This window comes from Pieris brassicae, chromosome 8 (assembly GCF_905147105.1).
Source record: "Pieris brassicae chromosome 8, ilPieBrab1.1, whole genome shotgun sequence".
Taxonomy (NCBI): Eukaryota; Metazoa; Arthropoda; class Insecta; order Lepidoptera; family Pieridae; genus Pieris; species Pieris brassicae.
The window spans coordinates 10000001-10014864 of NC_059672.1; the positions used below are offsets into that span (position 1 = coordinate 10000001).

A 14864-nucleotide genomic window follows, 5' to 3' on the forward strand; every position below is an offset into this window, starting at 1 on the left:
TATTACAAAATTTCATTAATTGTAATAGAATTATTACTATCATTGTTATCGTTATTATATATTTTTCTTAACAATGGCTTCGAAGCTCCTCAAAAAAGATAGCGCGTAACGGAAAAATGTGACAGTAATTTTTTTTTCCAACGTCGATAAAGAAGTTTCACTGCAAAAACCAATAAAATTATTATACTAAAATTAAGAGAGATGGAATATAAAACACAACTTCTTATTTTCATTATTGACTATCCCTGAGGTCGTAAGTTCAATCCCCAGTACAACAATGGACTTTTTTTCTTTGTATGCATTCAATATTTGCTTGAACGGTGAAAGAAAAAATCGACAGGAATCCGGCTTGCTTTAGACTCGGTTGTAACACCATGATTTATTTGTAGATATAAAAAAATAAAACCCTCTTTACAATAAATAAAAAGGTCTTGTCTATTACGAATTTGTTTCATCATGTTGTTTGTTTCATGTGTGATAAATTAGATCTCAATGTCGGCTTTGGATCTTACCCATAGTACGCACAGTTATTCTCTTCTATATCCATGATCTGGTAGATAGTCCAATCCAGATGAACTAGGGTGAGAACAGGGTTCCCAGAGCTTCCCTCCTACAGTTAAAAAAAAGCTTGGTTCACGATTGAACCCCAAAATACCATTTAAGTTGAGATCGAGAACAGATTAGGTAATTTGACAATCAGATGATAATCGTGAATGGGTTGTTTGATTGTGTATATTTTTGTTTTTCCAGTTGTATTCTGGTTTCTTCCGTTGTGTAATTTTATTTTAATCAATTTTTAATAACTTTCTTATTTCTGTAAGTTTCGATGTGTTTGTCTAATTCTTAATGTATTATATAAAGCTAAGGTTTCACGAATAAATTTAATTTATCTTTTTAAACATTTGATTTAGAGTTAGAAAATATACAAGCTCTTGTTTTACCTACTCGTTACTTTACTGACTAAGGCAGCACTTGACAGAAGAGTCCTACAAATTAATGGCATAAATTTAAAACATACATTTTACAAAACAGAAAATACTGCACACAACATTTGATCAAATTTTTTTCTGGAAGAAATTCTCATTTGTCTCTTTAAAATATGCAATTAAAAAAAAATATAAAATATTGTTTAGGAAATAAACTTTAATATTAGTCAATATTTTAACAGGGATTAGCAAGTGACTGCAGACTTTAAAATGAAAAAATGTTAAATTCTTACATTTACATTATACTTAAATAAATATTATTTTAATGGAAAAGTCGAAGCTTTTCTTTGTATTAAAAAGGCAAAGGAATGCTAACCTGAACTATAGACCAAAGCAAAAGCTTATTGATCATTGATGAATTCTCGCTTAAAACTAGTTTCAATGGATCGAAGCTTAAAATACATTCTGGGATAAAGTAGCTTGACCAGCAATCTCCTTACAAATGCAGTCTGAGGTGAACTTTGTTCTTTGACGTATTTAAACAAATTGTTTCTGTATGGAGACTCCTTTTTTACACTATTTTTCAGTCATATGCAAGAAATATAACGCCTGATATAAGGTATATAATATACGAATATTAGAAGTTAAGTTATAAATATAGTCGTCGTTGGTGATTGATCGGACTTGAATTGTTGTATCTACGGTTAGAAGTTATTTAATTTCTTCTTTTTATAGAACAGAGAACAAACGCGCAGGACACCGCCTATTGACACTCTCAACTCCAGGGGCCTCGCGAGAGATGTTAATATATAGCCAAACTATCAGATGGAATTATGGCCAAACGTCTCTCTAGTTCTGTATAAAAAAATCCGAAATGCGCCTGAGAACGTGATGCAGTATTAGCGTTCCACGGCGTCTTGCTCGTCTCTTTTTTCATATTTTTTTAAAACTAAAATTACAGAATACACGAAAAAACACTTAAGGATTTAACTAAGTGCCTTCGGTGCCTCTACCACAGAACAAATTTTAAATTCCTTTCTGTTTAAGTTATTCAAGACTTCATTTATACAGAATATATTAAAGTATATTTCCGCAGTGTGTTGCAAACCTTCGCACCGACACCAAAAGTCTTATTATAATATCAGATTCTTGATACTTACTGTGTTTATACGAAATAGCGTTCCCACACACCACCAACCTCCAAACTTAGTTGCCATTGAAAAAATCACAAAGATATATATTAGGTATACATATAAAATTGGCGTATTTCCTACTGGCCAATTTAATCACGTTGTTATCCTCTTTGCTAAGGAATTCCAAATTCAAATTTGTACAGCTATTTAGTTATGTATTTGTGCTTCGATGACCGTCATTCATTTGTTTTTTTCTGTTTGCGTCACTCATTTTACAAAATGGAAAACTTAAAGAATCGCATTATTTACGAGTACGGGTTCCGCCGTGGCACTAGTGCTGCGGAAACGACTCGAAGGGTGAATGATGTGTATGGCGATCATGTTGCAAAAGAAAACACGGTTCTTTTTCGTTCTGGAAATTTTGACCTGCAGAACAAGCCCCGTGGACGGCCTGAGACCCAAGTTGATAATGAAGTATTGAAGGCTATTGTGGAAGCGAATCCATCGCAAACCACGTTCGAGTTAGCTGCAGGATGCGGTGTTAGTGATAAAACTGTTTTAATTCACTTGAAGCAAATTGGGAAGATTAAAAAGCTTGAAAGGTGAGTACCTCATGAATTGACTGAAGTAAACCGGCAAACGCGCGTCGACTGCTGCGTTACATTACTTAACCGGCACAATTATGAAGGTATTTTTAAACCGAAACATTACCTGTGATGAAAAATGGACTCTTTACGATAATCGGAAGCGCTCAGCGCAATGGTTGAATCCTGGCCAGCCAGCCAAATCCTGCCCCAAGCGAAAATTAACCCCAAAAAAGTAACTTGTAAGCGTTTGGTGGACTAGCGCCGGAATTGTTCATTGCTGTTTTCTCAAATCTGGCCAGACTATTACGGCTGATGTCTATTCTCAGCAATTGCAAACCATGATGGTAAAGCTAGCGGCTAAACAACCTAAGGTGGTCAATCGCTCCACGCCACTGCTACTTCACGACAACGCTAGACCACACACTGCACAACAGACGGCTACCAAATTAGAAGAGCTTCAATTGGAATGTCTAAGACATCCTCCGTACTCCCCGGACCTCGCTCCACCAGATTACCATTTTTTTCGAAATTTGGATAACTTCTTGCAAGGGAAAAAATTTAACTCCGATGGGGCAGTCCAAATCGCCTTCACAGATTTTATTGATTCCCGTCCGACTGGTTTTTTTAGTAAAGGGATCAATGAACTACCTATGAGATGGCAAAAGTGCATAGAAAACAATGGTTCATACTTTGATTAATTCAATATATTATATTAAAAACATATTCGTCAATAATGAAATATGATTGGGATCCTTTTGGGAGTGTTTTATGTCCATAGAACTAGGTTATATACATTTATCAACGTATAGTTATTTGTAAATTAATTATGCACTTCTTAACAATGATGTACTTTACCCTCTGCAGGTGTCTCTTTTTTTACTCTCCCATATTAGGGTTGCCTGGATAAAATCGCTTGTTAGCGTTAAGGCCGCCCGTTGCCTAATAACTTATGTGACCTTCTTTTTTTGTTTTTTTTATATGTATTATTTCGTATATTATGGTAACGAAGTGTAAATAAATAATAAATATTTGGGTCTAAGATAAGCATTGCAACAAATTCCTTTAGGATTAACAGTACGAATATATGATATTGTGGCTGTGAAATAGGAAAAAGGATTTTAAATAAAAAACAATTTTTATTTTTAATACCTTGTATTACGATTGACAATTACATTACTTGCATTACTGTTTGTACTCGTTCTCGTATTTAGCCGCGTAATTGTTCTCTGGGTCGTATTTGGTTTTAAGTTTCTCCCAATACTCAGCTTCCTTGTTGATAATGTGTGATAGCACTCGGCCCGTCCCTTTCTTTTGATTTTCCGTACATTTTTGGCAGTCGTTGTGTAACGCCTCAGTCAGGTGTGCTGAAATCGAAAAAAGTATTTTTAATAGAACTCCCAAACTACAATTCTACTTTCTTCAAGTCTTTTGATAATTTTTAAAACATTAAGTACAACGCCTACCGATTCTAATTATTTTTTCGCCGGGAATCGAATTTCGTATTCAATATATTTAGCTTATACACATTGCCTTGAATTTTTATTTAATTTTTGTTAAACATCACACGTGTTAAAAATGACAATCAGATACTTATGAAAATATGTTACAGTGTATATATGTGTATAAATGACACGAGAAACTAAGAGGGCGCGGCGCTAACCAGATCCATGCAACGTCCTCATATTTGAGTAGCCCGAAATACCACACACAAGTCACGAGAGGTCTCTTTGTATCAAAGAAGTACCATGGGTCTGCCAAGTATCCGGGAGTAATAGGAATTTAACAAGGCAAAATAATAATAATATCAAACAAGGTTTGCTAAAACGACTCGGTGTCGAGTTGCTAAAAGTTTTTCATCAAAGTTTTAAGGATAGTGCTCATGCTCAACGCTATTACGCGGCAGTCTGCAATAAATGAAAAAACAAAAATGGGTTGGTTCGAGATTCAATACACTATTTGATCATTATTCAGGAAGATAAAACCTCACCTTTTAGCTCCTTTCCATCAGCAGAGCACTTCCCTTCGTCTAATATACACTTCAAGTATGGTACTAAAAGCCGCCTGTTGCTTAAGACATCATCCAGATTGATATTGTCATAGCGATCTGTGTACTTTTCGGCTACGGCCAATGCGACAAACGCAAACAGGCAAACACAAATTGGCTTCATTTTACTCTATAACAGAAATAATAACTAAATATATTATTTAATTCCGTCGAAGAAATACACCTCATTTAAATTTTACAAGTAAAACAAATGATTGCAAAAGATTAAAATCTGATAAGCATAATACGTTTTAATGTATTGAAACACTTGTGACAATTCAATGTATTCCCTTAAAGCGTAGAGTATCATTCAGACGAGACTTAGCAAGAACTATGTTTCTTGTTCATTTCTGAGTTATATTTAACTTGAACTTAATTCACAATAGTCATCAAATTCCAGGAAATATATATTATAGTTACCAACAAATGTTAAGTTAGTAATAATACATTTAAGACGAATGCAGTGCAGAGATTGACAAAAACAGAAGCGGTCGAAACCTTTGCTGTGATTTACACAGTAGCTCAAATTCCAGGATAAATTATTCCTTAATCTCTTTTACCTAATATATAGAATCTGGTAATATACAATATATAACACGTTCAAATTATATTAGTCTTTAAGTAGTATAGTATGTATTGTGGGCCTAGTGGCTACAGAGGCGGCTCTCATCCGTGAGATCGTAAGTTTGATCCCCGGCTGTATACTAATGAAATTTCTTCCTTTGTGCGCATAGCAACGTGAGGATACTGGATTGCCTTAGACCCAAAAAGTCGACGGCGTGTGTCACATGAAGCTGACCACCTACTTGCCAATTAAATTCAAAAATGATCATTAAACAGATACAGAAATCTGAGGCCCAGAGCTAAAAAAGAAAGGTTGTAGCGCCACTTATTTGTATTTTATGTAAATATGTATATGTTTCTATAACATATAATACAGCATTGATCTTTGATACAGTAATTTTGAGAAATAGACAAACCTACCGACTTGTTAACTCACAGGTTAAAAATCCAAGACTGAATTACTATTGTGCATAGATCTTTTTATATTACTAACTAACATGTAAACAACGTAATAAAACCTGTACTTCCATCTTATTTTGGTGATTTTTAGGTAATTTTTAGTAATTCATGGTCAATGTCTATATCATGTTAAGTAATAACTTATCAATGTAATTAGGACAGTTTTAATTCAATGCTTACTCGATAGTAAATTTGTTAAAATCAAACATCAAAATCGTTCATTCATATAGATAACATTGTACACTTATGACCGTCAAAAAAAATTCGCGTAATACGAGAGATTTATAAAAAACTACACTAACTTTGGCTACAACTTATGAGTAATTAATAATAAGGAAGTAATTAATAAGGAACATCTGTCATACTTATGTCCCAATAGCTTTAATATGGAGTTTCAACCCACATCAGTGTCTCGGATATTGATGGACTTTTTCGTATTGAGATCTCTTCCAGGCAACCACTGTGAGAATAATAAAATGAGATAAGGTGAGCGCTAGAAGTTTAAAACTATGTATGTATGTTTGTAGACTCAGTTGTCGCGCTTAGACTCTCAAAAGGTCCGTTGTGCGTACAGTCCTGGCTAACTAAGCCAGCCTAACTCCTTCCAAAAGCACAGAAGCCTCCTGGGTACTTCGCAGGCTTCACGGAGCGACCTCACAGTTCCGAGGATTTCTGCACGTTGTTTAGCCATAGCCTCGCATTCCATTGCATCGCGGGTGTCTGATTCCTATGCGCTAAAACAGCCTCTGCACAGGGGGCTGTCCGTCGCGCCTAGGACAAAAAGATGTTTGTTAAGGAGACAATGGCCCGTAATTGTCCCTATCATTGTTTTTAGATTGGTTCTGTTTAAGTTCAGAAGTTGTTTTGTAAGTTGCTGGTTGACTGCTGGCAGAGCCATTTTGGACTGTCTGCAGTCCGCACCTTGCGATCATCGTTGCTGTTGGAGGTCCGCAGATCTTTGGCGAACCCAGGCTGCGAGGAACGGCAAGGGATACGGGCCAACAGGCCTCATTTCCGAACCTCTCCTCGCAAGCTCGTCGGCAGCATCATTGCCAAGACATCCTCTGTGACCACCTTAATCCACTTCAGGGTAACTTTGTTTGTCAGGGTTATTGCCTTCAGTGCAATGTGACATTCCAATATCAATTTACTGTTTGTCTTTTTGCTTACTAACGCCGTCAGCTCAGATGCACTGTCGGATACGAACTTAATACAAAAGTTATTAATTCCTAACCGCTGCACGGCTCTGGAGCGACACAATCGCATTGAAAGATCGAGCTATATGTGCCTAAGGGTAGGTGTGTGTTGATATTGAGATCAATAGAGAATATGCCCTGTTTTTGAGCCATCAGTATATATGCGACGCTCATTCAGAGTTGATCTATCACATTCTTCTTCCCTCATTTGCACATAGTATCTTTAAGTGAGAATGTGTTGATTTGCGATCCTATCACATGGAGCGGCTATTAGAGGTTGGTACAGTTCAAAACATATAAGACAGATTATTTAGACAAAATTAATCTGCGAATAAAATATTACATAACTATATTTATATTTAGACCATAACTTTTGAGATTAAATAATATACTTATTATACATAAAATAAAACTAGAAACGTTTCTACATTTTTTAATTTTCCCCAAAATTAACCATTAACATCACGTATTTTGATGGTTTTTTGTTTGTTTTATCATTAATGCCAATTCCCATTAATATAATGGTTTTAACAGAAGCCCCGGAACCTATTATTACACTTACAACGTCAATTACTCCCGTCACGCCAGCTTTAATTCGTAATTACATCAATAAAATTTAATGTTTAGATTTTAAGAGATTTTAGTCATGTTAGTTTACACGAACAGTTTAGAGTGCGCCGTGCAGTAAGTACATCAGATTCACAGGTAAATTTTTCTGTTCATGAACATTTGTTGATCGAATAGGCAAGTAGGTAAGCAGCCTTCTGTGACACACGCCGTCGACTTTTTGGGTCTAAGGCAAGCCGGTTTCCTCATGATGTTTTCCTTCACCGTTCGAGCTGATGTTAAATGCACATATAAAAATAAAATCCATTGGTGCACAGCCGGTGATCGAACCTACGACCTCGGGATGACAGTCGCACGCTAAACTGCTCAGTCAAACTAATTTTAAGTAATTTTTTTGTGTTATTTCCAACTATATCAAATTAAAGGGAGATAAATTTAATGTTTTTTGGTGTAAATTAATTATTATTAGTAGGTATTTAAAAATAAAAATCAAGCCGTAATTATTTGTAGTAAATTTTGATGCTATTTAGAAAGTATCGCTTTCTCTTTAAAGTCGTATTTATTTCAATAGCAATGACAACAACCTTTTTAAAAAAAGCCAGTCAATATTGATAGTTTATACCTGTACATTGTACTTACTTTTAGTGTTTATTTCTTAACACTTCGTTGCAAGTGTACAGAAATACAGTACAATCAAAGTTATTAAATAAAGAGAGCAACTTGTACAGTGTACAAATATCTCTCTTTGTAATAGCCTTGGCCTCTAAATGAATGCAGATTACTCGAAGCTTAAAGCTAGTAACGTATTTATTTAGGAAACGTTCTCTATTAGATGTTCTTCCAATAGAAAAAATCAACCATAAAACTGATGCTCACGTTCTCATCTCTTATATTCCATCCTATTCAACCCTAAAACTCCTCTCTATCACAAAAATGATTTCAAATTTTTGGGAGCCCATAACTATAGCTTACGCTCTTTCGAAAACTATATCCTTGAAATCCAACCTCATAACTCCTCTTTTCTTGGAGAATCTTTTAAGGTCTCTGCAGTTAGGCTATGAAATTCACTTCTAGTCCTCATTCGCTTAGCTTCTTCTCTATCTCTCTTTAAATTTTATCTGTACTAACATTACCTGTCCACATCGTATCCCTAACTTTCCTTCTAACTACTGTGTGACTGGTCGGACTTGAATTTGTGTATGCGGTGATGTTAGTTATTTTTGACCATGTATTTGCGTGTTGTTCCCATTAGAATGTAAGTGCGTGCTCCTATTTCACCATGCCTCCTGCTGATGTCTTGTGGAACATGGTATGACGATTGCAGCTCCTTACAAACATTGTATTATAAAAAAAACTTGGCGAATAAAAAGAGTGGCGCAGAGTTTATTGCCAGTTCTTCTCTTCCGTTCTACGACCTTGATTTGAGAACTGGCAGTAAATGTAAAATTTGAAGCATTTAATGTATATTTCTTTTTTATTGACGTTCATAAGTGTACATTGTGTTACCTATATGAATAAATGATTTTTGACTTTGACGTGAAACTGATCTTAAATTATCGTGAGTCAGGTGCACTTTTTACTTTTTATTTTTCATGTATCCTTTTTTAGTTTAGTTTGTTTTTTATTGCTGTTTAGTTTTATCTTAATAACTATATGTAATATGTATTTTTGTACTTCTTGCCTACCTTATCAAATTTAACTTTTTTTTACTCACAGTAGTTGCCTGGAAGACATCGCCCAAAAGCGATAAGGCCGCCAGTTGCCCTCCTTTCATGTTCAATTTTTATATTGTAATGTAATGAAGTGGTAATAAATAAACAAAACTTAATATAGTTATACATTACTTAATGAAGCTTTTACATATTATTTTATTCAAAAAAACTTGTCTCTATTTTTTTTTTTTTTTTAACACACTCCAGAAAATACTTATTGTGATTAATAAATTATAATAAGGAGCTATTAATTTTGCACCATATCTTCATCTACAATAACAATGTAATGTATAATTCACTAATGACAACGCCAAAACGTTTAGATTTTCAAAAAATGAAACGAGAAAATAATATGAAATCAACACTTTTAATTTGAATAAATTAACATTTCGAAATTAATGAGCAGCGACTGTGCGTAATTCCGCTTCGTACTTCAACACAAACTTGTGTTCAGGGTCGTATTTGGCCTTCAGCTGGTCCCAGTAGGTGGCTTGCTTGTTGATCAGATGTCCAATCACGCGCCTGGTTCCAGACTTCTGTGTGTCTGTACATTTAGCGCAGTTCTCTTCTAAGGCTTCCTTGATATGAGCTATAAAATATATATATGTAAGCGATCTAGTTACTTATTATGACTCTGTAATTTATTATATTTAAACTGTTGTTATACTTATTCGAACCTAATGAATTGTTTTTACTTAGAAGTTAATATATTACATACGTGTTTATTTGAAAAAAAATATAAGGATAATTTAAGCACTGGCCTTTAAGAGGGGAAGAGACCTTTTTTTTAATTTGAGATCGTATCTACGAGGGAGGAGTAGATCCACACCGGGAGTAGATTTCACAGTTTGCTAGTTCGTAAAAGAAAAAGTCTTGTGAAGCGGACCGTGGAAAACTACCAGCCATCAAGGTGATGCGGATGAAATGCTGGGTTAGTACTCGTAATATGTATTGTGAAGTTGTTTTACAGAATCAGTTACCAAATAAGAATACCAAAATTAATAACAGCTATTTTCTCTTCTCATAAATAATAGTATCATTTTTCGTAGCTGGCTGTATCGATTTTCTTTTGTTTTTTAAGAGCCTTCAAATACAACTAATAGCTAAAGTTGAATAATTCAAAAGAGAATACTGATATGAGGGAAAATAAATATAACTGTAACTTGTTATAAATTAACGTAAAACATTGTATCTTAAATGAGTTTTAGAATTGTTTCCTTGTACTGCAGGTCAAGATCGAGTCTCGTATTTACTCCACAACATACGTAAACTGGTTTATTATATGTCCTTTTTAATGATTTCTAACGAGCAACTTTGCAAGCGATGCAAATGGAAATAGACAGGCAATACTCCCGATAATATTCCTTAATTAACCCGCAAGGGAAGCGGAAGCGTGGCCGTCCTAAGCAAACCTGGCGTCCTACAGTTGCAGATAATAATGGAGCTTACGCATAAGAGTGCGCCTATATTTAAACCAATTCTTCCAACTTCGATAGCAGTTTTAATTTTTCTCCAAATCAGCTTGAGGAGCCCCTGCCGTCGTTATCTAACGACGCGAAACCCAATATCTTTCGCAAATTTGCAATAACATAATTTTAAAATTAAAATTTCACGATTAAATTACACGATCCGCGGCTTGAACAGGTTTCTGGGGTCGCTTTTCTAAAAGAGTCCAGCCTAGGCTATTAGTGGCTACAAGATTTAGGTGTTTTTCGATGTAAGGTCAAAATCAATACCTTTCAATTCCTTTCCATCAGGTGAGCACTTGCCCTGGTCTAGGATGCACTTGATGTATGGAATTAGAAGTCTCTCATTGTTGATGATCTGTTCGAGGTCCACGTTGTCGTACTTGTCAGTGTAGGTACTGTTGGGACGAGCCGACACAGCCACAACCGCGAACAGGGCGAATACAATGAAAGTCCTCATGTTGAAATTCTGCAAGGAAATAGTTAATTACTGTTTTGTTCGGTTACATTCCATTCCATAGTGTCTGATTTCTTTAATTACAAATATGTCATACCACGGAAGCGACGAGTCACCCATAACCATTAGTTTTGTTGAAAAATCATATAAATTTCTGGTTTATTTCAGGATATGCTCAATTTTCAATATCGAGAATATTGATATACTTGAATTGCCTGGTAAACACAATACAATGAAGGCAGGTATTGGAAGTTACAATTGGAAGCTACAAGTTGTATAGGATAAATATTCCACTAGACTAAAATTGGGACGTGTATCTCGCTGGTATATACATAATGTTAAGTTTCTCATGTAAATAAAATACAATTTTGTAATGAGAAAATAAAGTTCTTTAAACATATATATCCTATATGATGCAATGGGCGCAACCATCGTACTGCGTTACAATGCACTAGATTAGTTAAGAAGGATTTGGATACGTATAGCACGAACCGTAACAATTGATGATATCCCTCATAATTGGCGGTTAAAACGTAATAAACTCAATACGAAAACGTTTTTAAATTGAAATAATATATTTTTTTTTATTTTGTTTTTATAAAGAGATAACTAAATACATAATTCCATTATAAACATATAATCGCCCTTTGATATTGACTTAAAAATTTAATAAATTATGACTACCTTAGATGTGTAGGCTCCGTTTCACTTCAAACAACTGATAATCGTTACGCTTCATCAAGTCCATATATATAGTTTTAAACCTCGTAACAAAAACGAACAATTTGCATTTTCTACGTATTTTTCGACGTCATATGAATAATGGGAGCTTTTTTATTAACTTTATGAAATTGGATTTGAAATTAAATTTTTCGCATAAAATTTATGGTCAGGTTGAATGTTTTATTTTATTTATTCTATTAAATATACAGTTTTGTGTTTTATTGTATTTTTAACATTTCTGCGTATGTTTTTGGACATGATCTGAGAATTATAGGAAATTGTGTGTAACCGAAAATCAGTCAATCAGTCAAGTCAGATAAGATAACAAGTTTCTGCTTAAACAGCATCTAATTATTATAACTTTAAATTCTAGTTACTGAAATAAACATATCGGTATTCTGTGTTTTTTTTCTATTTTAAAATTAAAATATGAACGAAGTTAGGGAAATGGTTTTAAAAGAATAAATCAATAAATATAATGTCAATTTTGATTAATTTGGACGTTGAGACGCAATAAAAAATGTATATTTTCATTTTCAATTTATAATATTATATAGATAATGCCAAAATTGATCACGAAACATTTAGAACCGAGATGTTTTTATTACTACTTGTTAGAGCTGTTTTCAGCAAGTGGCTCAACCCTGAGACCAAGCATTCGAATCCCTGCTATGCAGCAATCCGTTACCCTGTCTCCCACCTAAACTATGATGCCGTGTGTCGGTCATAAAAGGGTCACTCAGTCCATAGGTAAAAGTGATCAAAAGCCCAACTAAAGAGATAAATACTTAAAAATAAATGAATAAATATTATAATTAAAATGGAAAAGTTTTTAAACATATTGATAATAGTATACGATTTATCCGTGTGACGTAAATCACAATGTCATGCAATGTTTTATTTTCGTCTGTTTACTTCGTGACTACCTGGAAACTGTATGCGTCAAATGTATACTGTATTTACATAATTATGCATAAACACCTCCATAAAGGACTTCGTTGATTCTGATAATCTGTATAAGAAATTATATATAATTTTAGAAATGTAACAGGTATACTATGGAAATGAGAAAGATTAAAAACTTTATGATATGATGATAGAAGACCTAGCACGACCAAGATTTATGTGTTTTTTGATCTAGGTCATCAATACTTTTTAGCCATGGATAACGTATAGACCTTAAAATTGTATATTGTATGAGTGGCGGAAAATTTATTCGCAGTTCTTCTCGTCCGTTCGACGCTTTTGATTTGTGACCGACAGTAAATGTATAATTAGAAGTATTTAGCATTTAATATGTATTTCTTTATTGACGTTCAGACATTGTGTATAATGAATAAATGATTTTGAATTGGTCCTAGAATATAGGGCACAAACCGACAGAGCATTGAGGCTTCCTTCTGTAATATTCTTAGATTTTTGTGTTACATAATTTTCTATGACTACGTGTAATTATTTAACAGATCTTTTATTCACCAACTTAATTATTATGGTTTTGAAAGTTGTGGTTGGACTATACCGCTGTTGCTTCACGATATTTTAGTGGAGCACGTAAATAAGTAATTTGGCAACTATATTATAGTAACTATCGTAATCCTTCTAACAAAAAAAATCAATGACTAAGTATCGCAATACAGCGAGGAAATGCTGCCAGCGTTAAAGGTACACTGCCACAGGGACCAAACTTTTTAAATTTGTATTAACTTTCTATTTATTAATTATTATTTATATCACTATGTAAGTTAAGAATATTGTTAATACTGTATCATACCAATTTCTTACTAAATACATTTTTATCGTATATATCGTACGGGATTGTGCAGATCCATGGCTGAATAAGCTGAACGATAGCGGTGTGTCTAGTCGAAGACTATAAAGGAGGTCTTTATTTATAGAAATTTTTATTTATTTATTTATTAACACTTCGTTACATTACAATATTTAAAAAATGAACATAATTAAATCAAAAGGAACGCAACTTGCGGCCTTATCGCTTTCGAGCGATCTCTTGCAGGCAACCACTCTGAGTAAAGAAAAAAATGTATTAAATTACATAAGATAGGCAAGAACTGCAAAAATACATATTACATATAGTTATAAAGAAGAAACTAAACAGGAACATAAAATAAACTAAACTGATACTGGATGACAGGAAAAATAAAAAGTAATAAGTGAAAAGTGCACATAAATCACGATAAAATCAAGTTTTTTTGGTCTGGTCTTTATATATAATTATCGAATCAATATGTACAATTGGAATAACCATTTTAAAAGAGCAATTGCTCAATCTTCTCATTATGAAATGAATAATTATTTTTTTAATTTTTTAACTAGTAATTTTGACTTTCAAATGTGCGTTTTTATTAGGCCTTATTAAAATAAATGATAGAACTTTGACTTTGCGACTCACGCCAGGACGTCTACTCCGGAAATATTCACTGTCATTGTTCTCCCTCTTTATTAACGTTACAACTGGACATGAAAAGACGAAAATACCTAGTCTAGCCATATATACTGAAATAAAGTAAAACATTTTTTTTTATTGCAAATAGGATAGGGAGGGAGGGAGATTGTTTTGGGGACTCCAAGTTATCATGGCGTTTAAAGCAAAACGTGTCTCAAAAACTGACCATAAATCATAATCCAGCGGATTAAGATCGGGACTAGGCGGCGGCCAGTCTTCAGCTCTGATAAAGTCCGAAACGTTCGTTTCCAACCATGACTGCGTAGACCAAGCTTGCTAGAAGGACCAGTCTTGGTTATTGGACATTATGTTATTAAGAGGCTTCATTACCTTCTCAAGAATGGTATCTGGATACACCTAAACCGATGTTTTCATACTTTTTTCATAAATTTATGGTTCAGTCACTCCTTCATAGCCCACCAAACCATTGCACTCTGACGACTAATAAGCTTCCTTAGAACTTTTTAAATATCAGTTCAGAGAAGACTAGTACCTTTCTTATAGGCTACAAGTCCTAAGTCATCTTTTAAAATACGCGACATAGTTCTAGGTATTATCTTCATCTT

General features: G+C 34.0%; 2 protein-coding genes across 2 annotated transcripts in view; both read right to left on the bottom strand.

Annotated features, from left to right (window-relative positions):
• The window catches only part of LOC123712757 (allergen Tha p 1-like), a 9074-nt gene extending 3365 nt beyond the window's left edge, over positions 1 to 5709 (bottom strand). The window contains exons 1-2 of the mRNA XM_045666006.1: positions 5675 to 5709; positions 4634 to 4820 (exon numbers count right to left, since the gene is read on the bottom strand). Of these exons, the coding sequence (XP_045521962.1) occupies positions 4634 to 4814 (181 nt within the window). The 5' untranslated portion in view covers positions 4815 to 4820; positions 5675 to 5709. The remainder of the gene's footprint in view (positions 1 to 4633; positions 4821 to 5674) is intronic.
• Positions 5710 to 9536: 3827 nt separating this feature from the next.
• Positions 9537 to 11907, bottom strand: LOC123712755 (allergen Tha p 1-like). The gene is made up of 3 exons (XM_045666003.1): positions 11796 to 11907; positions 10925 to 11123; positions 9537 to 9777 (listed from the first exon to the last, which is right to left on the bottom strand). Exons 2-3 carry the CDS (start codon positions 11112 to 11114, stop codon positions 9584 to 9586), a joined length of 384 nt encoding a protein of 127 aa, XP_045521959.1. The 5' UTR covers positions 11115 to 11123; positions 11796 to 11907; the 3' UTR covers positions 9537 to 9583.
• Between the last annotated feature and the right edge of the window lie 2957 nt (positions 11908 to 14864).